The 26,435-nt window shown below is 38.9% G+C and overlaps 1 protein-coding gene across 2 annotated transcripts in view; it reads left to right on the top strand.

Annotated features, from left to right (window-relative positions):
• COL11A1 (collagen type XI alpha 1 chain) overlaps positions 1–26,435 on the top strand; it is a 184,482-nt gene that overhangs the window by 56,321 nt on the left and 101,726 nt on the right. For both annotated transcript variants that reach the window (XM_045028544.1, XM_045028545.1), the window contains 11 exons: positions 237–290; positions 375–419; positions 2,406–2,459; positions 3,093–3,200; positions 10,530–10,583; positions 15,101–15,154; positions 17,390–17,434; positions 17,592–17,645; positions 17,731–17,775; positions 21,135–21,188; positions 24,096–24,149. In XM_045028544.1, the coding sequence (XP_044884479.1) occupies positions 237–290; positions 375–419; positions 2,406–2,459; positions 3,093–3,200; positions 10,530–10,583; positions 15,101–15,154; positions 17,390–17,434; positions 17,592–17,645; positions 17,731–17,775; positions 21,135–21,188; positions 24,096–24,149 (621 nt within the window). The remainder of the gene's footprint in view (positions 1–236; positions 291–374; positions 420–2,405; positions 2,460–3,092; positions 3,201–10,529; positions 10,584–15,100; positions 15,155–17,389; positions 17,435–17,591; positions 17,646–17,730; positions 17,776–21,134; positions 21,189–24,095; positions 24,150–26,435) is intronic.

Here is a 26,435-nt window from a genome sequence, read left to right as displayed (position 1 = left end):
CAAAAGTATAAATCCACAGCAAAACCATAAATAGATCCACAGAAAATCTGAAAAACGCTTTGATATTCCCACAAGTTTTCTTGGGGGCAGTCAGCCAGAAAAGCCTGTCTGCCCAGTATTATTCCAATGTCTTCCTTTAGACTACTTGTGATATAGCTAAGGTAAGTGGATTGTACTTAGAAAACTATTTGTTAACTGACTAACATACAGAGTTTTTCTAATCTAATGTATTTTAGGGGCCTTCAGGTCCTCAGGGTCCAATTGGCTATCCTGGTCCTCGTGGTGTGAAGGTATGATTCATTTTTTTTAAAAATCTGAATATTTGAAACTTTATGGTTATGTACAGTGAGGCATTTTCTCATTGCTTTCTACAGGGAGCTGATGGTGTCCGTGGTCTCAAGGGCTCCAAAGGTGAAAAGGTAAACATAGAATTGGACTTGCTTTTGTTAATCAACTAGTGTTTTTCTGTGCTCCAGTAAACAAAAGGGTCTCCTTTTTTTCAGTGCTACATCTTTTATTTCCTTCCCGCAAGCAGTGTTGTTCCCAGACAGCAGTGGTTACTTTTCACCATCCCTGGGGAACGTACCAAGCCTGAATCTCCACTGCCCTGCACCTTGCATAGCTATTTACATCTGTGTAAAATGGATGTAAAATTCTACCAGATCGGAGCAATAGCAATTTGCACCCACTTTGCACAGGTGTAACTGACTACACACAAGGTGCAGGGCAGTGGAGAATTAGCCGTCCCTCTTTCCCCCACTGACAATAGTGGATCCCTAGAAGCTTGTCACATCCACGACACTTGTGACAATTACTACTTTCACCACTGTGATTCATACTATAGACTAGATTCTGTATTTCTTATACACCCAAACCTTCCATTGGCTTCTAGACTTTCTGGTGGCTGAAATGCAGACAATAGGTCAGATCCTTTGCTATGGCAAAAATGTGCACAGTGCAAATAGGGAATGTACATACAAATGTGATTAAAACTCACCTTTGCATTCTCCCGAATCTGCTGCTGCTGCTATATGCAGGGCGAGTCCCCCTGCATGAACCTAGAGCACACTCTGGCTGCTGCAACCTCCATTAGCTTCGAGTGACCTCTTGGGGCCAAAACCCCAGCCAGGGATTGTCGTAGGGATATCCTAGCCCTACCTCTTTCTTCATTGTTATAACTGCAGGCAGTGGAGGAGTGGTATAGGAACCTGTGTGCTAACTGTATCCCACTGGAGAATCCTTGCACTGAGCTGATCCTTCTGGGGATGGATGCACAAGTTTTAGAGTCAGTCTGTCCCAGAACTGCAGTTAAACAACCATCTCACATAGGCATATCTGGCCTTATTGCTCTGTTACCACAGAGTGCACGTTTATTTTTCAGGACTGAAGGTTCTCGCTTGAAAACTGCCTTTGACATCAGTATTGGAGATCTGCCTGCAGGATCAAGTCCCTGAAAGGAGTTTCATGCTTTTATAAATCTCAGTTTAATTAATCCAGCTGGCTGTTTCAGGGCTGCCCATAAAATTCTGCAATACAATTTTGTTCATTATAATAACCTTCTTCACTATATGACCAAGCCGTATATAAACATGAGTTATTATTCAAAATATAGCAAACATGCAATGAGGATAAATAAATAACAGATTTTTCCATATTGATAAATAATGATATAGCTGTATCTACACAAATAAATAGATATAAAGATAAACAGTGCTCAATAGTTCATTGGGTTCTTTGAATAGGACATTAAAGACCAAGGACATTAAAGACCTCCTAGTACCCTGTATGATCCTAACAGTTTGATGGTAGCTGCTGTATGACACAAAACATTAGTGCACACCTCAAAATTGAGACTGATGTACCAAATACATAGAAGCCCCGTAGACTCCAGGACATGTGCTGTAGTGGAGTTTATATGTCTGTTACATATAGGCATAATTGATTTAGAGCAGTTAAATACTACTGTGAAAAGCACAGTATCATGAGAAGACAGAGGTAGAGCAATTGATCAATCTGGCACACCATTATTGATCTCATGTGGTCCCAAAGTTGACAAGGGAGTTATGACTCTGCATTGACCTATAGACTGTGAATAGAACTCTGTAGGTAACCAAAACCAACCAACCAAACAAACAAAACCAGAGTAGGGCCATAGAGCATTAGTTCATGGATTCATTCTCACCTCCAAGCTGGACTAAAATCAACCCTCTAGCTCTCAGTAGCTGGGATCTCACTGTGACGGTTGAAGAGTTTCATTTCATTTGACAACTTTTTGATCTGTGATAGGCACAGTGTTCAATCCTCATGGGTATGCTCATCCACTCAGATTACCTAAAGTTTTCATTCCATTTGTAAAAATATCTCTTTTAATAAACATATTTTTCTATATGTTGTGCTTTCTTTAGGGTGAAGATGGTTTCCCAGGATTTAAAGGTGACATGGGTCTTAAAGGTGACAGAGTAAGTATTTATATAGGAAAATATAGTACTTAGAAATTATAGCTGTTAGCCTGTGAATATCACTTTAATCTTATTTATAATTATATTTAAAAAAAAAACAGTGCACACGTAAATTTGGGGCCAGATCCTCATATGGTGGGAATCAGCATAACTCTATTGACTGCAGTGGAGCTCACCAGTTTACACCAGCTGAGATTCTGGCCCCAGACTTCATGGTTTTAAGCTAACATTACCAGAAGACTAATTAGTTATCCAAGCATCCATATTTTCACACTAATTCCATTCCATGTATAATGTACTAGATTAATCCTTCAGGGCCAGATTCTGGCTGGTGCAGGGGAAATGGTGTTACCATATTTCACAGGGGGCCACACTGATTCTCCAAAAGTGGTGTTAATATACACCCCATCCTGGGTTTAAGTAACCCCACGCACAACCCCTGCCCAACCCCCACAACTTGAATTCTGTTACTAGCACAAAAGCACTACTATTTTGTTCCTAATCTTCATTAACATTAGTTTTCAAGTAATTGTTTGTTTTATAAAATAAATCTTAAGATGTCCTGCTATTGCAAACAGTGTATTGGTATGAACATAGGCAGTGGCTCTGTACTTATAGCAAATTGAATTTTAGGGTGAAGTTGGTCCACTGGGTCCACGAGGAGAAGATGGCCCTGAAGGTCCAAAAGGTCGAGCAGGTCCAACAGGGGACCCAGGTGGTGCTGGGCAGGCTGGTGAAAAGGTTAGTAACCAACAGCTAATGTAAAGAAACATTACCTCATAATGGAGCTTAAACCAGGGTCTTCAGCTCCAAAGGCCGGTACTGCTGAAAGTAGCTTCTTTAGCTATCAGATAGTGATAGGTTATTATGGCTACTGAGGACAGCCACTAGAGTGATTTTAGTCACTACACAAATAATGGAAATTATTATTTTGTAGCTATACATAGAAATGCATAATACTTCCTGGCACATGAGACAGCCAAGCCCTGTCCTGAGGAGTTTATAGTCTAAACTAACAAAGACAAATATGATTCAAAGAAAATTTGACACCAGCATGGATGGAGACAGTGTTGGAAAGTAGTTTGGCATTGAAAAGCTACAGAGAAGATCTGAAGGAGCAGAAATTGTATGGTGAATGGGAAGAGATAAGTTGTTTTAAGTATAAGGAGTATCGTGACAAAAAACACACAAAATCAGGAGTGGCAGAAGGAGAGCAAGGTGCTACTAAGAAGGAAGACTGAACAAAGTGTGGGGCATTAGAACATAGTGAAAAACAAAGACTGAGGTGTATGGAGGGCATGCGATGTAGAATCTTGAAAATGAGAATAATGATTGTGAACCTAATACAGAAAGAGAGAGAGGAAGCTGGAAAAGGGAATTGAAGGCATGGTATGTAAAAGGTCAGAGTGGCATTTCAGTGCAGTGTTTTGGGTAGCCTGGGCCAGGAAAGAGGTAACACATAGGAGCCCAAAAATGAGGGAGCTTATGGTAGAAGAGAAGTAGGGGGATGAGACTATAGGATGGAATCAGGAGGTGCAGTGTTTTAATTAGAGCTGTGTGGAGCACAGAAATTGTTTCACAGAGGACTGTGAGATTTCAAACATTGACTTCATTCTGAATTGGAACCCCCAACATTTCAGAATTCTCCACAAAAGAAGAATCTCATTTCATTCATTTCATGTCCAATTGGTTGTGTTTCATTTTGACAAAATCAAAATGTTTTGTTTTGATTCTAACTTTATATAAAATAAAGTATACATACATATACATACACACACACGCACACACACATACAATATCAAAATGAAAAGCCCTTTCAAAAACAAAAATCTAAATGTTTTGTTCAAAAAATATCAAAATGGGTCATTTCAACATTGTTAGAACTTATCCCCCCCACACACAACTTTTTTTCTGCAAATGAAATTTTGACAAAATCAGCACAATTGTATGATGTGTTTCAGTTGACAGAACTGCATTTTCTGATGGAAAATTGTTTCATCAAAGTTTTTCTGACCCACACTAATTTTAATTCTGGCTTTACCTCAGTATGGCCTTAAGAAAGTCATATCGCCTTTCTGTATCAGTTTCTCTATCTTTAAAATGGAAATAATGGGACTTAACCCTGGAACCTCATGGGTCTGATGTGAGGATTAGATTCATAGTGCCCTTTGAGATCATCTAGTCTGTTCCTCCTCTATAACATTGTCCATAGAACTTCCCAAAAATAATTCCTAGAATTTATCTTTTAGAAAAACATCCAATCTTAAAAATTGTCTGAGATGCAGAATCCACCATAACCCTTGGTAAATTGTTCCAACGGTTAATTACCCTCATGGTTGAAAATATATGCCTTATTTACAGTCTGAATTTATCTAGCTTCAACTTCCAGCCTTTGGATCATGTTACGCCTTCTTCTGTGAGATTGAAGGGTCCATTATTAAATATTTGTTACCCATGTAGATACTGTGGCAGAGCTCTGACCTTGCTCCTGTGGGTCCTGTGCTTCTAGGCGGTTTATGCTTAGCCTCAGTGGCTCACTGTGACCCTCCACGTAGCCCTTCTCTCTCTAGGGCCAGGGTTACAGTCTACTGAGCCCTTTTCATCATAGGCTGCAAGGAGGTTGGTGAGAGAACTCCCACAGTCTCTGTTCAGCCTCCTGTCCTGACAGGGACCTGACTTCCCCTTCCAGGAGCTGTTCCTGTAGTGGTGGGTTGGGGGGAACCCGGGCCCGCCCTCTACTCCGGGTTCCAGCCCAGGGACCCTAATGGTAGCAGTTGTTGGCAGCCAACCTTTCACTGCCAGAGTTGCTACATTTCCCTGGGCCACTTCCCCACAGCTCTCCTGCTTCTCCCTTCTTCACCCTTACCTTAGGGCTCCTTTAACGATGTTTTAGGGTGTCTTCAGTAACCAGCCCTTCAGCCACACTTCCTCTCCTCTGGCTCCCTGGCTCCCCTGCCTGACTGGAGTGAGCCCTTTTTATAGTAACAGCAGGGCCTTAATTAGAGTCAGGTGGTCACATTAACTGAATGGCCTCACCTGACTCTTTACAGGTTAATTAGAGTCAGGTGTTCTCATTAGCCTGGAGCAGCCCCTGCTCTGGTCAGTCAGCGAACAGAAAACTGTTAATCCAGTGGCCAGTATATCTGCCTTCTGCTATTCTGCTGTACCCAACTGGCCTGAGTCTATCACAATACTTATAGACCCTAATCAAGTCACCCCTTAATCTTCTCTTTCTTAAAATAAATAGATTGAGCTCTCTGCATCTATCACTATAACACATTTCCTAATCCTTTAATCATTCCCATGGTTCTTCTTTGAACCCACTCCAGTTTACTAACATCCTTCTTGAATTGTGGGCCCCAGAACTGGATTTCAGCAGCAGTTGCCAATACAGAAGTAAAATAACCTCTCTACTCCTACTTGTGATTCCCCTGTTTATGCATCCCAGGATCACATTAGGTCTTTTGGCCACAGGATTACATTAGGAGCTCATGTTTATCCATCATGACCCCCTAATCTTTTTCAGCATCACTGCTTCCCAGGATAGAGCCCACCCCCATCCTCTAAGTATGGCCTACATTCTTTGTTCCTAGATGTTTATATTTATCTATATTAAAATGCATTTTGTTTGCTTGTTCCCAATTTACCAAGTGATCCAGATAGTTCTGAATCAGTGACTTGGCATATTCAGTATTTACTACTGTCCCATTTTTGTGTCAACTGCATACTTTATCATTGATGGGTTTTATGGGTTTTTTTTCAGAACATTGATAAAAATGTTAAATAGCATAGGGCCAAGAACTGATCCCTGCGGGAGTCTGCCAGAAACACACCGACTTGATGACCATTACCCATTTATAATTACATTTTGAAACCTATCACTTAGCCAATTTTTAATCCATTTAACGTGTGTCATGTTAATTTTATATTGTTCTGTTTTTTTTAATCAGAATGTTGTATGGTACCAAGTCAAACAACTTACAGAAGTCTAAGTATATTATAATATCACTTTTACTTTTATCAACCAAACTTGTAATCTCATAAAAATACTGAAGTTACTTTGATAGGATCTATTTTTTATAAACCCATCTTGACTTATGTTAATTACTTTATCCTCCTTTAATTCTTTACTAATCAGTCCTGTATCATCTGTTCCATGATCTTTCCTAGTATTGATGCCAAGTTGACAGTACTATAATTACCCACATCATCCCATTTACCTTTTTTTTAAAAGTTGGCACAATATTTTCTTTCTTCTGGAACTTTCCCAGTGCTCCAAGACTTATTGAAAATCAACAGTAATGGTCAAGCAAGTTCCTCCGCCAGCTCTTTAAAACTCTTAATGCAAGTTACTTGGACCTGCTGATTTAAAAATGTCTAGCTTTAATAACTGCTGTTTAGCATCCTCCAGAGATATTTTTGGAATAGTAAGAGTGTTATAATCACTATATGATGAAACTATTTCATCTCTTTTTGATCCAGATATAAAACAGAAATATTTATTGAACACTTCTGGGGTTTTTTTCTGCAGTATTGTTGATAATTCTACCATTTCTATTCAGTAATGGACCTATACCATTGTCAGGATTCTTTTTGTTCCTAATATATATATATATATTAAAAACTCCTTATTTACCTTAATTCTGCTGCCCATAGATTTCTCCTTGTGTTCCTTTGCTTTCCCTTACCAATTTTCTACAATTCTTAATTTCTGAATTATATTTATTAATATAAGCTTCCACGTTCTTCCATTTGTTATTATTTTTATAACTGTCTTCACTTCCCCTCTGAACCTGGTTAGTTTTTTTAAACCATCAAAGCCTTCTTCCTCAGGTATGGGATTGAGGCTTTTTGGGGGGGCAAATAGTAAGGTGTTCTTAAATTATTGCAATTTATCATTCAATTTATCTGATTTAATTCCTCTTCACAGCTGATCTGGCTCATAATTGGCCCTATTAAAGTTGTGTGTGTGTGTGTGTGTGTGTGTGTGTGTGTGTGTGTGTGTGTGTGTGTGTGTGTGTGTGTGTGTGTGTGTGTGTGAGAGAGAGAGAGAGAGCGCGCTCTGGACTTTATTCGCTTGCATGTTATAAATGTGATCATGTCATGATCACTTGTATCTAAGTTATCATTACATTTCATTTCTGTGATCGGTTCCTCTTAATCTTTTAGGACAAAAGATCTAATAAAAATACTTAAAGTCTATACAGTATTTAAACATATAAAGGACTATATAGATGCTCAATGTTAAGAGAGATGACCAGGATCATGGACTAGAGTTTCAGCAGAAGGAACTAAAAAGGAAGGAACATATTTTAGTGATAGTAGAGATTTTGAAGTGCTCTTTCATTATAAGTTGCTTCTTGTCATAAACATAAAATTACTGTTCATAATGATTTATTTACATGGCATACTAGAAGTTCAGGAAAAGTTATATTTATGACTTGATGCTGGAATCATTCATAAACTGTCATCAAATAACTTATCTTAAAAGTCAGTTGACTCATTCCAAGAAGAGTTATTTTCTGTCTTATTTAACTATTGGGAGCTATTTATGAATTAATGTTCCCCAAAATGTTGCAAAATACCCTGCCAGCTGATAACAAGGTCATGAATCAAAGAACATATAACAAAAGAAGGCTAAAACTATTGTCCTGGATGAATGGACGCACAATTCAGATTGGAATATCACTTTGTATTCAATTGTAACTGGATCAGTGAACAAGTTCTATTAAAACAAGAATTGATAGGAACTTTTCCCCAAACCATAACTGGTTCTTTAGTTAGCTTCTTTCATAGAAGTTCTGAATGCTGCATTTTCTGTTTTCAGCCAGGACCGAGAGTACTGAAATACCATGAAAAAGGCTATTCCTACACTCTATCTGACCTGGCAAAAACATGAAAATATTAGGATTCTCATAGGAAAGTGTATTGTTATGAGATTTACAAATAATGTACCATTTTCAGTATAGCCAACTCCAAACATTCAAAATATTCAAAACATTCAAAATATGAGTGAAAAAATCATGAGACGGGGTAAAAACTCATAAGATTTTAAAATATAACAAATTTAGAGTTCTGTTAATTTGTATTCTAGTTTTTGAGCCTTAAGGATTCAGTTTTTTCCACCTTTATTCCACAAAGGCTAGCGAGTTACTTGACCCCCACCCCCGCATTGAAAGCTGAGATTTTCCCATAATCCTCTTGATTTCAGGAGCTGGAGCTTTAAGAAAAATACCAAATACCAGGAGACTTGTGACAGAATTATAAGAGTTAGCATCACTGTTGTCTTAGTTTAGATGAGCCTCTGACATATATTTGATCCAGATTATTCCCATTTGTATGGATACTAACTCCTTATATTCCATATCCTGAGTCAAATGTCCAGCCTGGATGCTGGGCCAATATGTGACGGATTGGGGGAGAGTACTCACTGCTCTCCATGATAAGGGGTGGCTGCAGAATTGCAGTGTGAAGGCATCCACAGTCTAATGGTTGGAATAGTCTCTGTGACCCTAACATCTTCCCATACCAACATGAGGGTGGGAAAAAGGGAAGATCCATGTAACAGCAGCAATCCATGCCCCGTACTCTGCCACTCACTGGGAGGTCCCCACTATGCAGAAGGTGCCCAACTCAGTCCAACTCCCCAACATCCTGAAGACTACTTTGGTCCTTCTGTGTTCCCCACTTTCATGTGACCCTGCTGCCAGGGAACCCTCTACACCCAAGGAGGAAGGGGATCGATTTGCTCAAATAATAATGCCAGTGCTGAGCATACTGAAGAAAGAGCAAATGGGCAGAAAGGATCTCGTCACCAAAAAGACTCCAAATAGTCATCTTGGTTCTGTCTCCCATTGAAATCGGGAGCAAGACTCCCACTGAATTTATCAGGGTGTGATGCAATGTTATGCTGTGAAACTTTTCTTTTAGGGGTTGCTACCTTAAGTATTTCTAAGGCATTCAACTGGTTTTGATGTGGAATATAGCTGTCGGTGTGGTTATCTTTATAGATGGCTGAATTATTCTTTAATAATATCTCCTGCCAGGCACAAGCAAACTTTCACTAACATAAGTTATATTCTGCATCTTTATTCATCTGCTTTATTTTTTTAAGAACACACAATAATTTGTCAAATGCCACTTTCCAGGCAGGAGCTCCCCCATATCTCATTTCTAGCATCCCAGATTATTGCTGGAGTACAAGATTATGTTCCATTCTCACAACTTTTCTGTAGAGACCACTTCAAAATTGTGATGGCCTGGAATACTGTAAGAGTGTTTACAATACTCATATTCTTCTCTAGTGGCTCTGGCTCTTAGAGACCAAAACAACTATTCCTTATTTTTGAAAATGACAAATTAGCACACCTTCTGTTTTATCACCTAAGACTATAATGGGACCTACACTACGAAATCTGGACACAGCAATGCTCCCTCCTTCCACCTTCAGGCAGTAGAATTAGTAACATCAGTAGCATCAATCTACTCAGCCTATTTTCCTCTCTGATACTGGGAAAAGAGCCATCTTTCTCAAAACACACCACATATTATGTGATATTGGATTATTCTTGGGGTATGATTTTCAATGATATTTTCTGAGATAGTTTAGAACTCTTCAAGACAACCTGTAGAGCTTGATCTTCAAATATCCATTGACTTTCATGGAGATTATAGATTAAAAAAACACATTAGCCATGGTGTGGTACAATATGAAGAGCACTAAGTGGCCTGTTATGGGAATTGCCTTTTGTGTTAAAGTGTGTGTTAATGTTTTGTTGCCACCGTCACTAGATTACAGTGTTGGAAGAGTGTTTGGGTGAAATCTTGGGATTATTGTAGTCAATGGCAAAACATCATCCATTTCAACAAGATTAGTATTTTATTCTTGGAACTGAGATTTTGGAGACAACGCCAATTGACCAGTTCTCGGGAGGGAAATAGGTGAACTGTGAAGATAAATGTAATAAAATATTTGATTGTATTTGTTATGGAAGGAAACAAACTCTAAATAAAATTATGAGTAAACTACTAAGAACTACTAGAAACAATATATATATTTTTTAATTTCAGGGTAAACTTGGGGTTCCAGGACTGCCAGGATATCCAGGAAGACAAGGTCCAAAGGTAAATGAGTTAATTTTATTTATGGCACTCAAGAGTGGATATGCTATGGACAAATTAACCACAATGGCAGCTGTTCTGTTAGTTATATATTTAAGGAAGGAGAACATGAGCATCCAAACCCCAAGTTGTTTCTCATTCTGTCTTTTCTGACCATAATATTTTAATTTATGTTAAAAAATGTGTTAGTGGTCCACAATGAACAACTGTTATGGACCTATTTTCCCCTTCCCTCAACCATACAACTTTTAAGCCCCAGCCAATCTTACTTGCATTATATATCTGTGCCAGCAATATACTATTACACACATCATGGACTGTTGAAAAAGAGCCAACTGCTGATACTCCTGCTTCTTTAAGACTAAAAGCCATATATTGCCCCCCGAACTCACACTGATGTTCCTGGAAATTTGCAGTATGGTCTGAGGACCCAGATATAGTCTTTAGACTCTCACTGCTATGTTTCTGCCATCTTCTACTAGCTACAGAAAGAGCCATATAACATCTCCAACACACTTCCAAGTGTGTGACCATGAACGATAGGAGTTGGACTCTTACAATATTGTCTTTCACATATTTTTCCTTTGCTTCTGTTAAGAGGGTGACTGATGTCTGTTGCTTGACATTCAAATTACCAGAATGCTTAGCTTTGTTCTTTCTCCTGGGTTAATCCCCTACCTTCTGTCCACAATTCCCTGTTTTGTTTGTTTCTTTTTTTCCAGTTGTCCCTCCTTCAGTATCATTTGGACTCTGTCGCCACTAGAAAATATCTGTGTTAGCTGGTTCTGTTTCTAAATTATTTATAAAGATTTAATAATGGTAAATTACATTTTAAAGGATCAGTTTAACATATCTTTGAGAAATGGCTTAGTGTAGACTAAGCAAATGTTAGAAAGACCTATTAAAAATCATTTTCAAACTAGGCAGGAATGGGAATGTTTAAAATGTCAGGGACATTTCCTGTTGTCTGTGGAAGTCCCCTTCTACATCATACCTTCAGAGATATGTCAAAGATGAGACCAGCTGGGAATGCATAGTACAATAAATGAAAAACTCTTACCCCTTTAGCAGGACTGAATGTCATCTCAGTAAAATATTGAGCTTTCTTCTAGGCTAGTGATTCCCAAACTTATTTGATCAGACCCCCTTCTTTGTGTCTTTGTAGTAGTTTATTTCTTCCTCCACCCCCGCACACACACATAAGTACATATACCACCACCCATGGTCCTTCTATATGAGCCTCAGCCACCTGGGATTGGCAGCCGGAGCTCTTTAAAAAAAAGCACGCAGCTTGGGCCTCCCTTGACACACTCCCACGGCTCCCTTGGGAGGCCCACCCCATAACTTGAAAACCGCTGCTCTAGTCTAAATTCTGGGATCTGTTCTTACTTCCAAATTTGAACTAGTGATTTTTTTTTGACAGAGATAATGCTTTCTGGATAACTAACTGAAGTATTTTTATGTCTGTAGCCTACAATTTGGCCCTATATTTCTGCTAAGTAAACTCTCTTAAGAGTATTTATTCACTGAATACTCTGTGTTAATGAAATAGACCCTAGCTGTCTAAGGAAAGTGTTTCTCAAGGTGAATACTCTTGATAAAGAGATCCTTTCTTGCTTCTGCCTTTTAACCTAAATGTCTGAGATTTCAGTCTTCCTTTTTGTTCTCTTTTGAAATGTCTAAGATCAAAGAGGTTTTACATTATTCAGTATTAAGAACAAAAAAGAAGTACACTTCAAAGAAAATTGGTGGATATTTTCCAATATAGATGTCACTGGGAATTTCATTAAGTTAAATTAAGTTAAATTAAAACTGAAATTAATTCAAATTATACTCACTGTTGGCTATTCCATGAAGTTTAGGCAACCAGGTTAGAAAGGGTATGGACTGCTACAATGCATCAAGTCACTCAGGGCCTGTTCTTTGGCCACCCATATGCATGTTGGGTAGCATGTTTTTCTACCCATAGTCCTGTTGAAATCAACATTAAAAAGGATGACGGAATCAAAGGTGCATATAATCAATAATGGTTGTCTAAAGGAAATAAGAAGTCCTGTCCCAATAGTCAGTAGATGGTTCAAGGTAATTTTTTTCCGCCACTTATTTGCCTTGCATGAATTTGCTTCTGTGGTGCAGTTCTTAGGCACAGGTACCATTATAAGATAATTTCACCATATTTTTCTTAAAGCTAGTCCTCATCAGCTTGATTGCAGGAATACTTCAATACTTAGAATACTGCATATATTAAATATTTATAGCTAAGCCTTTCATACTAATGCCTGAACAGTTTTTCTCTCTTGTACTATAACACACATATTTAAGGGCACACTTGGGGCCTCATACAAAATTAGACTTTCTTCAGGTTTTATACACTGAATCACAACTGGTGAAAACAATTCAAGCAAGAAATTCCTTCTTTCTCTCATCTTCTCATCAGCACTGGAGTTGTCTGACCCCCCAAAGACAACTTAGTGGATAAATGGAACACCTTGTCATAAATAAGGTATATTAAAAGGAAACCAGGAAGAACTTAAAAAATAGAGAAAAGAATATTAGTTGATGCTACAAAGAGAATGGAGCAGTTCTTTCTTACGCTCTGGCCATTTACATTTTGGCTAGCTGTTTACCTGTTGCTAAACCAATAATAAAAAACACACTAGCATGTTATGCATACAAAGACGGATGAGCTATCGCAGCAGGGAACTGAGCAGAATATGGCCAGTATTACCCTATTGACAGGCCAAACCAAACATGGCTGTGATTTTTAATCTCCCATAACTTGAAAGTAAGTTATGTCAAGTCAATGGTCCTTTCTAACTTCAGGTCACCCCCCTAGCAAATCAGTGCTCTGGCAGCTGACAAGCCAGCACTATCCTTCAGAATGGTATGACAGAAGTAGAAAAGGTAAAGGATTACATGGGGGCAGGGCAGGGAGAGAAAGGAATAGTTCCTGGAAACAGCTGTATTTGTTGACTCATGTCAGTTCTCCTTGTAACCATTTTGTTGTGGTGGAGGGAATGGTGACATTTATAGCTCATTAGCTAAGTTTAACAAATATTTTCCTGATGGTCACCACATTTTCTAAGTTCTCTCTGTAAACTGTAGAATATTAGATTCTTCCTACACAGTGAATGCTTCCTAGGGCCAGGATTAATGGTTAATTACTGTGAGCATCCATTATCTTGCCTAAATTTCATGCACCACAAGAGCATATAACCTCCAAATTTGTTATGTGTACACCGTTCCATAGAGTCAATGCATGTGATTGTCCAATGGCCACCTTTTTTATGAATAAAGCGACCAACTTTGTCAATGTTGATCATAAGACTGGAACATAAGTATAATTTTCATTTGAAAGATAAGAGGGGGGCATCACTTAGGAAGAAGCTCTTTTGAGGAGCTCTTGTTCCCTTGAAGAATATCCCTGCTGATCAGGGTTGGTAAAGGTATGGTCTCCATGTAAGTGAAAAGCATTACTGGTTATCTCATCAAAAGTATTTCTTCTGACTAGGAAACTCAGGGCTTTCTGCTAACTGCACACTGTCTAATCCTGGCAGAGACCCTCCAGTATTAAAGCTAATCTGAGAGCTTGTTAGGGTATTATATATATTTTAATATAGACGTGGGTGTCTGAAAATATATGAGAGAGAAGGTGTCCATAATAAATAGGTCCTAATCTTCAAATAAATACATATATACAACTGCTATTGAAGTCAGAAGGCATGGTGGACTTTGTCAGGGGAGATGGGGAAAAGGTGTAGGTAGGGTTTAGCAAGCAGTATCATCCCAAACTCAAGACTCTTTCCTGAAACTCAGTCCACATTATGTTCTGGGCTTTATGCAATTACAACCACACTTAGAGCGTCAGTGCTGGATTTACAGACCTCTGTAAAGAGAGTTCTGCTAAAACAGGTGCTTCCTACTGAGTTACCTAACTTGAATAGAACTGGAGTTTTTAATGTTAGTCATAATGTGTCTGTGAAATGTGAATGTGAACACACAGTAACAGCCACTTGAAAACAAAAGTGTAGATCAGCGCTCTTAAATAGCTGGCCAAAGAGCAATGAGGGCCACAAGAATGCTCTGGTGCAGCACTGATACTGCATTAAGAAAATGATTTTAGTTCTGCCACTGATTCAGCAGAGGCAAGTTCCCAAGATTCATTTCTCTTGGTCATGATCTAATAAAATCATTGCTAGTGATGGTTAATGAACTTTTCTTTCTCACTGTTAACTAAAATTGGAAAAGATTTGTCAAACACTTTCTTATTGATGTTAATGAAAAATAATGTCATTACCTATGCTGATGTTTTTAATGCATTCAGGACTTGAGGCATTATGGTAAGTTAATTTTTAGATATTCACCAGAGCTGACATCTTTAAAAACTATTTCCATTGGTCTAGTTGTAATGTACATTTTGCATCAATCTGATGATGTGCTTTTAATTCTAGATTAAGTACTGGATGTATTGTGGTGGTGTGACAGATATTTGATGATATTTGCATTAATTTCTCATACAGGGCTCCACTGGATTCCCAGGATTCCCAGGTGCCAATGGAGAGAAAGGTGCAAGGGTATGATATATTTAAAAAACCCCCACAATGCTTAATTAGCCTGTGGAACTCTGCTAAAATATATAAAGACAAGAAGCTTCAAGAGAACACTGAGATATTATAGCACTGGGCCTTTATCTGGATAAGACGAACATCTACAGTTACATAAAATAGGATCAAACTGCATGAGACATAAATCCTCATGCTTCAAGGCATTAACGCAACCACTCAGTATCTGGGATAGATAGAAGTTCTCTCACCAGGTAGCTTATTCAATAATTGTCTATTAGGAAGTGTTTTTCGTTTTCTTCTCAAAGATGGACTGAAAGTGGACTAAACCACTGGCAAGGACTATTTTCCTATCTTGTGAATTATCTAGATACCATGCAATTTAACTTGGATTTTCTATGCATTCTGATTCATCAGACTATAGCAAGTAGGATGAAGAACATACACTTATCAAGTAGTAGTAAAATGTCAGATTTTGCTGCTTCATTTTTTGAAGCACATGGGGAGAAGCTAATATGCAACATCTCCAACTACAATAAAAATAAGGGGTGGGGTAAGAAGAAGGTCACTGCACTGCTGCCTGTAAAGCTCAACTAGATGTGGCTGATTGGGTTGTTATAAAGCTGATAACATTATCAGAAGTGAAAGGATGACTTGGAACTCGTAGATGACAACTCAGTGTGACGTTAAGTCAGACTGAAGTAAAGAATATAATTACTGTGCCTACCAATCAATTTTATTTAGCAGCAAGGAATCAAAAGCACAGATTCACCACTTTAAATATGAAATTTTTGAGAAACAATTGCATTTTCAGTTTGCTTTTTTTCTTAAGAATGGTTTTAGCTGAGCTGAAGGCAGTTCTTTTTTTACTGTGACGAACAAGGAATGTTAAAAAAAATCAGACCCTATTTTTTTGATAAAGCAGTATTAAAAAACATTGTTTTGAACCATCAATCAGGAGGCTAAATTAGGAAACCTGAACCTGTAACATGCACAAGAACACACTTTTAAATATGAAAATATAAAGTTATTAGATGTAAAAAAAAAAAAGCCTCAATTCAGCCACGCATTTAACCATGGACTTCTGAATTGGGCCAGCATAACTGGCTTTATCTGTACAGGTAGTAGCAATAGTAGTATAGTCTACAGACCTAACCATGGATCAGGAATCCATTGTGGTAAACACAGTACACACAATTTAAAAACAGTCCCTGCCTCCAAGAGTATGTCTACACAGCAACTAGACACCCGTGTCTGGCCTGTGCCAGCTGACTTGGGCTCGTGAGGCTCAGGCTGCATGGCTATTACAGTGCTGTGTAGACTTCTGGGCATGGGCTGAAGCCTGGGCTCTAGGACCCTCCTACCTCACAGGCTCCCAGATCCTAGGCTCCAGCCTGAGCCCGGAAGTCTACACAGTAGTGAAACAGCCCCGTAACCCAAGTTCCACGAGCCTGAGTCAGCTGGCATGGACCAGACATGGGTTTTTTCTTTGCTGTGTAGACATACCCAAAGAGCTTACAACCAGAGTAGTATTCTAGTACTAAAATAGTATTCTCTTGTATGATGACAAAACAGTGAGAATATGCATGTAATTCTTTTAAAATGAGGATTTCATATGAAGATCCCATTTACACTGGTTAGATTTTAACGAGTAACAGTCACAGTGTTTCTTTTTTCTATCAGGAGAATATGGCTTCTTGAATTAAAAGCTTCTTCACATTGGAATCCATTACAATCCCAACGTAAAGTCTACCCCATGAAAGGGGTCTATAGATTCTCCGTATGAAAGATATATTGGAGCTACATATTAAGGGCCAAGATGCTGGCTCTGTACAAGGGCTATGCAGTATGGTCCCCATTCCTTCCTACAAAGAGATGTTTGCCAGTGCAATTTCCGTTCTTAGCCAATGGAGCTGTCCATAGGGAGTGTGATGTACCATCTCCCAGTATGGTGCAGTGGGCCTGCTGCAAGGGAGCTCCAAGGAGAAATTCTGGCTTATCCAGAATTCCGTTCAGGGACTCCAGTGGCTGTGAATGGGCCGTGCAGCAACATTAACGTGCTCTGGTGCTAAGGGCAGAATCTAGCCCTAATGTAGAAGCTAATGAATAAAGCTACATGCACAGTGATTTCATCAGATGGTCAATTTTAGCAAAAATCTGTTTATGTAAATTAAAATGCACAGCAGATAGGAGGTAAAAGAGCATTTAGTCCATGCTAAGATGATTTATTTGAACTTTCATTGGCAGGGTTTACATGGAAAACCAGGTCCCAGGGGACAGCGAGGACCAACGGTATGTACTTCCTTTTGTTTGTTTAAAACCATTACTTGCATTCCTTAGTGATTGCCACCCCTGTGATGTTTTACACCGACTCTAAAAATGCATGGCTGACTCTGACACAGTGTCCTGTATGACTATCATCATTTGTATCTGAATATCAAATCCACAGGGTCCACGGGGATCAAGAGGCCCACGAGGTCCCACAGGAAAACCAGGCCCTAAGGTAATTGTCAGATGCTATTTGCTGCAAAACTATTTCTCAGAGAAAATCAGGCTTCACTTTTGAACAAATTGTTCTTATTTTCTAGGGCACTGCAGGCAGTGATGGCCCTCCTGGCCCACCAGGTGAAAGGGTAAGTCTGGAATAGCTTTTCCACCTCATTTTATTTCCTGTATCTCTTTCTTTCCTCTTTCTCCTCTCTCCCCGCTTTCTCATATCTTTGCAGTTCTCTGGCTAGGATGTGAAGCAATTGCACTGTTATACTGTACCTCAAGGGTGGACTTTCTTACACTGCTGTCCTTCCTGCCCAGCAAGAAGCAGGAAGCCTTGAAAGCTTGTTTTTCCTCTCAGACACCCAGTTTTACATACCTAAGAGATTGGGATCATTGGGATGAGAATGGGATCACCATCCAGATTTTTGGGTGCATATCCAAACAAACCAAATTACATTTCTGAGCTTTATAAGATTCTCACTGTTAATAAAAATGTCCCATTCAGCGGAGTTGCTGTTAGTATATGGGTTTTTAAAAGTACTCAATGCCTCTAAAAGCTAATACATTGACAGGAACTGATTCTTTTGTTTTAATCACCTAATTACATGCTTGAGAACTCCTGCTGCTGGGTAAAATAGAATCCACTGCATGATATTAAATTTGAATCAATACACAATCAAATAGAGTCTGTATACTATGCAGTAGCACATAGAAAATTATAAAATTGATCTGTAATCACAGACCTAGCAATTTAACTCCTACAGATAAGTAAATCTGCCCTTTGACTGGGTTACTTGGAGAAGCTAAAGTTTGGATGACGGCATTTTGTTTCATCCCAATTTTCACACAAACATATTTGTGGCTTATTTTTACACAGACACATAGAGCACATGGATGGACAAAACCAACAACTGAGTTCCCAGTTGGGATTACTTTTCCCTTTTGACCTCAAGAATGTTTGATTCCAGTGTGCTCAAGCTGTAGTTTCTTAAGCAACCTAGTGTTGTCCCATGTTATGATAAGCCACATCATCTGCCACATTTCCATGTTCAGGATTGATACCTGAATGCACTAACAGATGCAGAGCAACAAGAAACAAACTTTGCTGGGAACATGAGAAGTCTGAAAAGCAGTAATGGCCAACAATGCCTGCAAAGTTAAAGATTGGAGACCAAGGGTGTATGATAGAAATAGTAGTATTAGGAGACGATAGAAATGTGTTTTGTTTAGAATCTGTTTTACAGACATCTCAAGCTCTCACAGCTTAAGTGTCTGCAGGAAACAACATTGAACCAAATATAGTGAACGTTCCCTAATAATTGCAAACAGAATGTGTCAGCTTTTAATCAACATCTCCTCCTACAATGGAATGTGCATGCCTGTATATGTCTATGAAAGTTAAAAGTCAAATCTTTGCTCACAAAAAGTATGCCAGCACTTCTGGTGGAAAACCATTCAACCTATGCAGAAAAATGCTTTACAGCTGCATGTAAAATATAGGTTCTATTTAATAAGCCTTTCATTGATTTTTTCATTAACTGAAAATCCCTGGAGTAGACTCTCACCCAGAGTCCAGCTGAGCTGCTGGTGGAGCTGAAGGATAGTAACTGGAGTAGGGGTAAGACAGAGCAGAAGGTGAGGTTTGGAGTGACAGTTGGGGATCTGGAGATGGTGGTGATGGAAGTGGCCCTTGTGTACTGTGGCCATGTGCTCTAAAATGAGGCATATGACAGAGGGGAGAGTTGTTAGCCAAAAAAGAGAGAAACTTTAAAAGACCATTTCTGTCTGGTTATAAATATTCCAGCTGCTAGCCATGTAAATATTAAACATCTATCCTCTATAGAAAACTTTTAAAAAACAATGACACAAGGAAATGTACACTGAATAATGTGATATTAGAATTCTAGAGTATTCTTCTCACATACTCCTACTGGCTTGACATCTGCAATTCATATTGTGAATGAAAAAATGCAAATGTCTTTTTATTAGAAAGCCCCATGGCTTGAGGATCAAAGGGGAAAAGGGATTTATGGCCAAGAAAGTGCTACTAGCAATAAATAAACCATTGAGTTCTGTTCTTCTAACCATATTCCAGAGAGTGACCAATTTGTTTCATGTTTTGGACAGTGGATCAGCCACTATTAATATTTTTCCTCAAATGTTGCCCTATTTTTGTTAAGAGTTTCTGCTTTGTAAGCAACTCTCTTTACCTTTTTTGTTTCTGGGTGTGATGCAGACAGTTGAATCAAAGAATGTACCATATGGAGCATACTTAGGGGTGAGGGTTGGAGTTGCAGGTACAGTTTATAGATAATACTCTAGAAAATGTGGATAGTGCTATAAAATCTCAGAAAAAAATGTATATTTTAAACATTTTCTGGTTAACCATTTGGTTGAGCCTCATTCACTAATAAATGATAATCAAGTTTTAAATAGGACTCAGATTCAGTTAGGGGCAAATCTTGCCTGCTACTGAACAAACAACCTTTTCCCTCACACGTACATAACACTTCTCCCACTGCAAGAGGGACAGCTATAATTTGGCTCAGAGCCTGCATTTCCTGACGTCCCAGTCTGCAATGAATGAGGTTTAAGGAACTCTGAGACAGCCAGGGTTTTATCACAGGAGCAGAAAGCTAACATCACCATTCCTTATGAATTATCTTTCTTTTCAGGACTTTTGCTTTAAATTTCTAACATTTTGACACATGATGTCTTAGTAAAACCACACATCATATACCAGGTAGAGCAGGACAAGTCTTGCATTGTATGACTAGGGTACACATTTTTCCTGTGTGACCACAGAAAGTAAGATCTTAGTGCTCCTTTTTTAGTTCTTTGTATAGTGTGTGCTCTAACACAGACAGAGCCTTAAAATAATCTGATACTAGGCCCCCATTCAGCATATCAACAGAAAACGCTTACAGTAAAAGTGACAAGGTCTTGGTTAATTTTCAATGACAACATCTAAAAATAGCCATCATGTGAGCTACTTGTTTATTTTACTACTTTAAAACTTTCAAAACATCTCATACAGTAAAATCTTTTCAGAAATGGCTCCTCTGTTTTTTTCTTGCAAGAATTTTTTTCTTCAGAGACACAGAAATTAAGATACTTCCCATTCAGCAGGAATAATTTTGACAGTATCTACAGATTTTGACAATACCTAGCTGAGTGCGAGAACTGGCCAATATGAGTAACAGAAGGCTGCAGTGCAGTTAGGTTAAGAATGATTGCACATCTCTTATTGGAACTGAACTTCATGGAAAAATAATCAGTGTTTCTTATTAATTAGTGGCCCCTAATTTTGTATGTTCCACACAGGTATTCTAGTGGGACTTTGAACTGCTAACAGTATTCACATGCAATAAGAAGCTCACGTTATCCACCTGTCCAGCTGTTATCCATGGAGTTTGTGTTACATAACTGAAGCAAACTCTTCAATTCAACATTACAGCATCTGGAATATAGTTCACCCTTTTGCTTATCTTCACATTAGGGACCACAAGGGCCTCAAGGACCTGTTGGATTCCCTGGACCAAAAGGACCTCCTGTAAGTATCTTTTAAGTATATGTAATAATTATGCAAATTTGGCAGAAAAAATTTCTGAAGTCAATGTATGAACAAGTGTGTTACAGCTTGCAGCTGAGGTGTTGGGCTGTATTATAATTAATCAAGTCTGTCCCTCAATGCATGAGGACTACAAGCAGGAAAACCTCCCCTAAGCTTCTGTACCATAAAGCCTGTTACATAAAACCAAAGAAGTCAGATATTCAAAGTCAAGGCTGAGACTGTTCTCTTTGTAAACGTTGCAGTCCCTATGATATTCACTGCGGGGAGGACTAAGTTCCCTCTCTTTTGCTGATGTAAATATTCTTTTAAAAGTAGGTTATTTTAAAAGGAAAGGAAGAAAAGATATCTTGGCTATCATGTATGAGAAATGTGGCACACTAAGGATTACCATATAACTATTTAGAGGCTTTCTATACTGTTATATATAAATACATATTTAGAGTATGTCACAGTATAAATTGATTAATCAGTAAGAATATTTTTAGCCATTGAAATCTGTCATGTAAATCCATCCACCTCAGACATATATTGTTTAAAAATGCAGATTTCTGACACATAGCTCATTCTGGAGCTGTTGTGGCCTGTAATTTAAGTCCTTCTTACATTTTATTTATTTGTATAAAAAGTAACGAGAACCTTGGCTAGGTAGCTGCATTTTACCTTGAAATGTTAGTGATCCAAGACTTTTGCAACAGATTTAGCTTATATCTCATTTGATGGAAGGTTTAAAAAATATCTCTATTCGAGTGCATGCACACAAGACAAATGAACTGGACTGTTGTGAAGTGGAGAAAACTCATTTACATGAAACCACTTCCCATAATTAGCTCCTCAAAGCTCATCCTAAAGATACGTACACTGAGTTTACACACAGTTTCTCTCTCCCTATTACTTTCTGTTCCAGATCCTGATGGAATTTATTTTGAATAACTTATCTAAGCATACAGCCAAAAATCTGTGGAAAGGCTTTGATATTCTGAGATCAAAAGAATCTTTGGTTTAGAATGATAGGTATGCCAGAGTATTCTATTGGAATTAGCTGGTTAACAATCCTAATGGCATTTTTATCGGGTGCCCATAAAGGCCCAATGTAAAAATGGGGACTGAATTTAAAAAACAAACAAACCAGGAGTACTTGTGGCACCTTAAAGACTAACAAATTTATTTAAGCATGAGCTTAAATTTGTTAGTCTTTAAGGTGCCACAAGTACTCCTGTTTTTTGTTTTTTTTTGCAGATACAGACTAACACGGCTGCTACTCTGAAACCTGAATTTTTTCAGCAATTTTAAAGAACAAAATATAAAGTGTGCAGTACTGATAATAGAACAAGAAGAAAAAAAAAGGTTGAAAAGTAGTATAATGGGGAAACAGAATCATAATCCTGCAATCTGGTTAATATATAGGACACTGGTTTCAGTGTAGAGCATTTCCTATATTACTGTTGTACTTGGTTGTCAGTGTAGCATCAGACTTTTTCTTTGTCTGAATAACATGCTTTAGAGATATTCACTATACAGAGTAATACATGTGATATTCACTATACAGAGTAATCCTGATAAACCTTAGTATGCTGTGCATATTAAGAGGATGGGTGCAGAGTGAAATTGATGTGTCTGTTGATTTCTTTCCTCCATCCACAGAGATGACTGGCCACCACTAGAGGTCTCTCTTCCTCCCTTTTCTCTTCTGCCTTAAAAATCTCAAATTAATATAAAACGATATGGTCTGTTACTGGCAGACCATTACTAAATGGAGTACATTGCACAAACTGGATACAATTTTGGTTTAGTCATGTATTCCTGATTGACCAGGATTAGTTTATAGCCTTTCAAAAATGTAGGACCTAATTTGCCATGGTCTCATACTTCTGTTCTGTAGTACCTTTCCCTGTGAATAATCCTACTGTAATGAATAAGCCACATGGGTAAAACCCATGGGAGAGGCAGAGAAGGTCAAGTAGAGTTCCACTTCTATTTTCTTATTGCTGGAATGAGAGACATTGATCCAAGAGGATCCTCAGGAGGAGGAGATTACCCACACAGAGGTCACATACTCCCATACCAACCTTTCCCACCCCGCACCCCACAGAATCTTGGCACTATGGCTCCAAAGGACTCCCACGGCTGCATGGCTGTGGCTACTCTCAGGTCCCTAACTGTGGAAGGAGTTTTGTCAGGAAGGTAGCAGTAACAGTCTTAGTCCTAGATTATTTTTATAAGCTTTCCTAGTTTATTTTTGCAGGCCCACTGGGCTTCTTCTCCCCAAATGCATAACCCATCTCTGGTCCAGGAGAAGGAGGGGTGCTAATGATGCCCCAAAGTCTGTGCAGGAAGAGAAAATTCATGCCCTTTGTGCCTGGATCTTGGGAGCACAGTCTAGACCAATGGTGCTGCCCTTGGAGTCTGTCTGTGCTCAGTGAGAGTCAGGGTGGCAGAATCAGGTCTGTGATTTTTTTTCATCACAATTTATTTAGCTTACTCATTTTGCAATCTTTCTGATGCTGCCCTATGTTAAACAGTGCCATAGCCACAACTCACCAGAAGCTTATCTTTAAAACGGTTTTCATTAACTCGGGAATGAAGTACAGAATACTAGAGGATAGAAAGTAGGGACTTTGAATTTTGAAATGTTAGACATCCATTTTGAACATGCATGCACATATACACACATAAAATCACCATCCAGACAGTTTTACATGAATTAAGGAATCAGCAGAAAAATAAAATATTAAAATTGTATCAAGTTGCTATCAAAGCAGTAAAGCTTTTCTGAAGGCTGGCCTGAAAGTCTGAAAAGATTGTAGAGCTTATTAGGGCTAATTGTATACTCTTTTCAGAGCTAGAGATGACTGAGAAACCTCTGACTTATTTTGCTTTCAATTTCAGGGGCCACCTGGGAAAGATGGCTTGCCGGGGCACCCAGGACAGCGGGGTGAGACTGTAAGTACATTGGTTTTACTGTTTCGGGCTGTTGCACACCTGCTTAGTTCACTGTGATCTTTAAAAAAAGTGTCAGTTAATAGTTAGTTCCCTTGCTTTATACCGAAAATTGCAGGAAAAAGTGAGAGGCAATTTTTTATTGGTACCTAACTTTGTTTATAGAAAGCAAAAATCCATTAAACTCAGTGGCATCAGATGTCAGACAGCTTAATTTATTCTCCATGTGGTAAGAGTGAGATTATTTCTGGTTGTTCTCCATTAAATAACATCAAACTGATCATAAGTATACAATAGATAGTGAGGCAACATAATACTCTGTTATCAGCTTTGAAGAAGACATGTGAGGAACAACATAATATTTGCCACTCTCACTGAGAGTGAGAGCCATGTAAGAAGGCAGAAAAAGTATTAGTGCCAGCCCACTAGGAAACTTGAAAGCTAACAATTGAGAAAAATAGAAGAGTGATTGAGACAAAAATACACACAAAACCATATAACAAAACAAGAATTGTTTGGGTTTCCTTACTGGAAGGATATCTCTATAAACATGTTGTACATTGGAGAAGGACTCTATGCATGTTGCATTATGAAATACAATCCCCCTGAAATCTAAAGAAATAAAATGGCCTATTTTAATGAAAAAATATTATTTTGATCTAAATTATTTACAATTACTTCTTTAGCTCCAAGTACCATTGATTTATCATTTCACTAATCAGGATGCATCAGCTGCTTAAGCAGACATTGCTGCAGAGCTCTTCATTCACCTCCACAAATGTGGAAAATACAAAAAGCTTACTTACTGAACCAGAATTTCCTTCTTATTTGTTACAGTGCACTCAGATTTATAGAGCATCCTTCATATGAACTGCCACAAGAATATTATGAGAGTATGCTCTCCTTGCTTATATGCACACATGATGGGATAGTATAAGGGCTTTATTGTCATGAGATTGGGATGAATGCACATATCAGTTATCAAGACCATACCGAATGAGTATTCTCTGTTACTATGATCTCCTTTGATGCCCATTACATCTTTCGCAAGCCTCCTTTACTTTTTTGTTCTCAGACCAGACTGCAAGAGCGGATTTAGTCATAGCACAGGATTAAAGAATAGAATTACCAAATATGCTCAAACACATCTGTCTTCTGCAGAGGTAGAATCAGTAGATGTTCTCAAGGCATTTTCACTGAATATGGGACCAATTCAGCACTCCTTTCTGTCTCCTGACACAGAGAAAACGCCTGTTGACTTCAGTGATAATTTTACCAGCGTAAGGAATGCTGAATATGGCGCAAAGCCCATAACTAATGTGAGGTCAGATTGTACCTGGCCTTTACGTAGGCAGGCAGTGGAGATAAAGGAAGATAGGTTGTAACAGGGTTCAGTCACCACTGTAGCGCCTCCTCAGAGCTCGGTCTGGGGATCAGCGCATTTGGTCTAGCACTCCCTTCTGTTGCTTGCTTGCCCCATGGCCCCTCCTGCTCTCTAGGACTCAGGGTTCTCTCTCTTCACCACTCAGCCCTCTAGCTATGTCACTATAACGTCTTTCCCTTCTGGAGTAGCCAAGTCCCACCAGGCAATCTACCCGTGTGCTGTCTCCAGTAATGTTCTGTAAATCCTGGTCTGTTCCACTTTCCCAGTGACTGGTAGGGGAACCCGGGGCCACCTGCTACTCTGGGTTCCAGCCCAGGGGACCCTATCATCAGCAGCCAAAGTCTGCAGTCTCAACCCCCAGTGCTCTTTCTCTGGATTTCTTCCTACTCTGCCTTCCACAGGCTTTCTTCCCTGAAATTTAATCCCTTCCTTCAGGGATATGATCCCAGGGCTTTTGATACCCCTGGCTTTCCTCCTATCCACTTCTCTGTACCCAGAGAGCAACTCCAGACTCTCTTCCCATGGCCCTTTTCTGCTGCAAACTCTCTGGCTTTATACCTCATCCAGCTTCTTTTCTAGCTGGGCTTTCTCAGCAATTAGTAATTTATATATCCAGCCTGACTCTCCCCCAGGTGCTGCCTATAAGGTTAATTGGCCCTATCTGAGCCACCTTAATCCTTTCAAGGCTGGTGTGGATTGAACATCACAGGGATGAAGGATGCAGATATATACTGGTGGGAAAAGGTGGTATGCTGGACTCCATATGGTACAGCAGTGAGTTCATTCTGCTGAGGCTGTGCCAGTCTACACCTCCTCCAATGCTGAATTACTTTGTAAAGGCACAACTGAGCCCTTGGACCAGCCGTACTCTAAATTGGGGATTCCAGAGATTTGCTGACTAGCTT

Source organism: Mauremys mutica, chromosome 8 (genome assembly GCF_020497125.1).
Source record: "Mauremys mutica isolate MM-2020 ecotype Southern chromosome 8, ASM2049712v1, whole genome shotgun sequence".
In the NCBI taxonomy this organism is placed as follows: Eukaryota; Metazoa; Chordata; order Testudines; family Geoemydidae; genus Mauremys; species Mauremys mutica.
This window is presented reverse-complemented; position numbering and strand designations above follow the sequence as displayed.